The 1,788-nt window shown below is 44.4% G+C and overlaps 1 protein-coding gene across 1 annotated transcript; it reads left to right on the top strand.

Moving 5' to 3' along the window:
• On the top strand, positions 1–1,538 carry LOC104608692 (protein PHOSPHATE-INDUCED 1-like). Its single transcript, XM_010274745.2, has one exon. It carries the CDS (start codon positions 350–352, stop codon positions 1,313–1,315), a length of 966 nt encoding a protein of 321 aa, XP_010273047.1. The 5' UTR covers positions 1–349; the 3' UTR covers positions 1,316–1,538.
• Positions 1,539–1,788: the final 250 nt, after the last annotated feature.

The raw sequence follows: 1,788 nt of genomic DNA, 5'->3' as shown, positions 1-1,788 counted from the left end.
CTGATAGAGAATGCTGTGTCCGATCTTTCTGCATTAGTATTTGGTGGTGACAGAATCAACTAAACAATGGTGTTTCCAATTCGGTGGGACACATTCGCAAAAAAGTAGGAGAAAAAAAAAAAGGAAATAGATAGCTAAAGAAAAGCGCTAGGCTCTAATGTCTTCGGCTTCGCTGTATCTAACATCAACTTCTTCTATTACCCATCCAATTTCCTCCTCCCTTATTTTTAGTTACACAAACGAATCGAATCATATTATTAGCATGTAATGTAACTAAATAATTCGTCCTCCCGAACTCAATATATAAGGTTCAAGTTTCTGCTCTCCACAACCAACACATTCACAATTAATGGCTTCTCTATCAGTTCCTACCAGGTTCTTCTTCTTCTTATTATTATTATTCTTTCAACTCTTACCGTTGTTCCATTTCTCCTCCGGGAAAGGGATACCCGAAAAAGATCAACGCTTTCAATACCACAATGGCACCCTTCTCCATGGAAAAACCTCCATTAATCTCATCTGGTATGGCAAGTTCAACACTAACCAGCGAGCCATCATCTCCGATTTCGTCTCTTCTCTTTGCAAGTCGACGTTTTTTAAGGTTGGCCAGGCCCAACCGTCTGTGTCAAGCTGGTGGAAAGCCATCGAAAAGTACTACCAAATGGAATCTAAGAAGAAGAAGAAAGATGCGATCGTTCTCCAGGAGGGCAAACAGATCCTGGACGAGAATTATTCGATGGGGAGGACTCTCTCCATCCTGCAAATCCTACAATTGGCAGCCAGAGGAGAACAAAAGGATGCCATAAACGTAGTACTGACGTCGTCGGATGTGACGGTGGAAGGCTTCTGCAGGAGCAGGTGCGGGATTCATGGTACCTCGGAATCCAAGACAGCAGGGGAGCATCACAACAAATTCACATACATCTGGGTGGGCAACCCAGCCTCTCAGTGTCCCGGTGTATGCGCGTGGCCGTTCCACCAGCCTGTGTATGGACCAAAGGGTACGCCGTTGGTGCCTCCCAACAACGACGTCGGCATGGACGGCGTGGTGATCAACCTGGCCAGTCTCTTGGCCGCAACCGCCACGAATCCCTTCGCCGACGGCTTTTTCCAGGGACCGGCGGAAGCACCTCTAGAGGCTGCCTCGGCTTGCCCAGGGGTGTTTGGCAAGGGGGCATATCCTGGTTACGCAGGAAAACTGTTGGTGGATCCCAAAACTGGTGCTAGTTACAATGCCTATGGCATAAATGGAAAGAAGTACCTTCTCCCCGCTTTGTTTGATCCTTCCACAAATTCTTGCTGGACACTGGTTTAACTGACATCAAAATCAAATGAACACGGGGAATATATATATATATATATATATATGCCGCCTGATCGACTCCTACACCCACAGTTGCTAGTTGGTTCTAGGTTGACACATTGGGATCGAATCCCGCCTTCACAATGCTGATGGGTTTGGGGAGATGGGCTATGGACCCTCATAATATGTATAATTTGTTTATTCTATATATCTCAAATGCTGCTGTCAACATTTATTCTCTCTCCTACTATTCCTTCCTAACCCACTTATAGTTTTACTGGGTTTTACAAGAAAATCAAACATGGGGCTATAAACTCATCTCAACCAATTTAGGTTCCCAAACTCTCCTGTATAACATTGGCATCTTTTGACACCATCCCGTTATATATAAGAGTGAGAAAAAACAAACCGAAAAATCGAACCCGAAAATGAATGAGAATTCGGTTAATCAAACCAGTGGGTTCGGTTTCAATTAATCAAAATAG

Source organism: Nelumbo nucifera, chromosome 1 (assembly GCF_055504915.1).
Source record: "Nelumbo nucifera cultivar China Antique chromosome 1, China Antique-T2T, whole genome shotgun sequence".
In the NCBI taxonomy this organism is placed as follows: domain Eukaryota; kingdom Viridiplantae; phylum Streptophyta; class Magnoliopsida; order Proteales; family Nelumbonaceae; genus Nelumbo; species Nelumbo nucifera.
Note: the sequence above shows the minus strand (reverse complement) of the source record. Positions and strands in the feature narration are given on the sequence as shown.

What these genes read in the sequence shown, in the direction of transcription:
- LOC104608692 (XM_010274745.2), top strand. Translation starts at nt 350, where the DNA reads ATGGCTTCTCTATCAGTTCCTACCAGGTTCTTCTTCTTCTTATTATTA.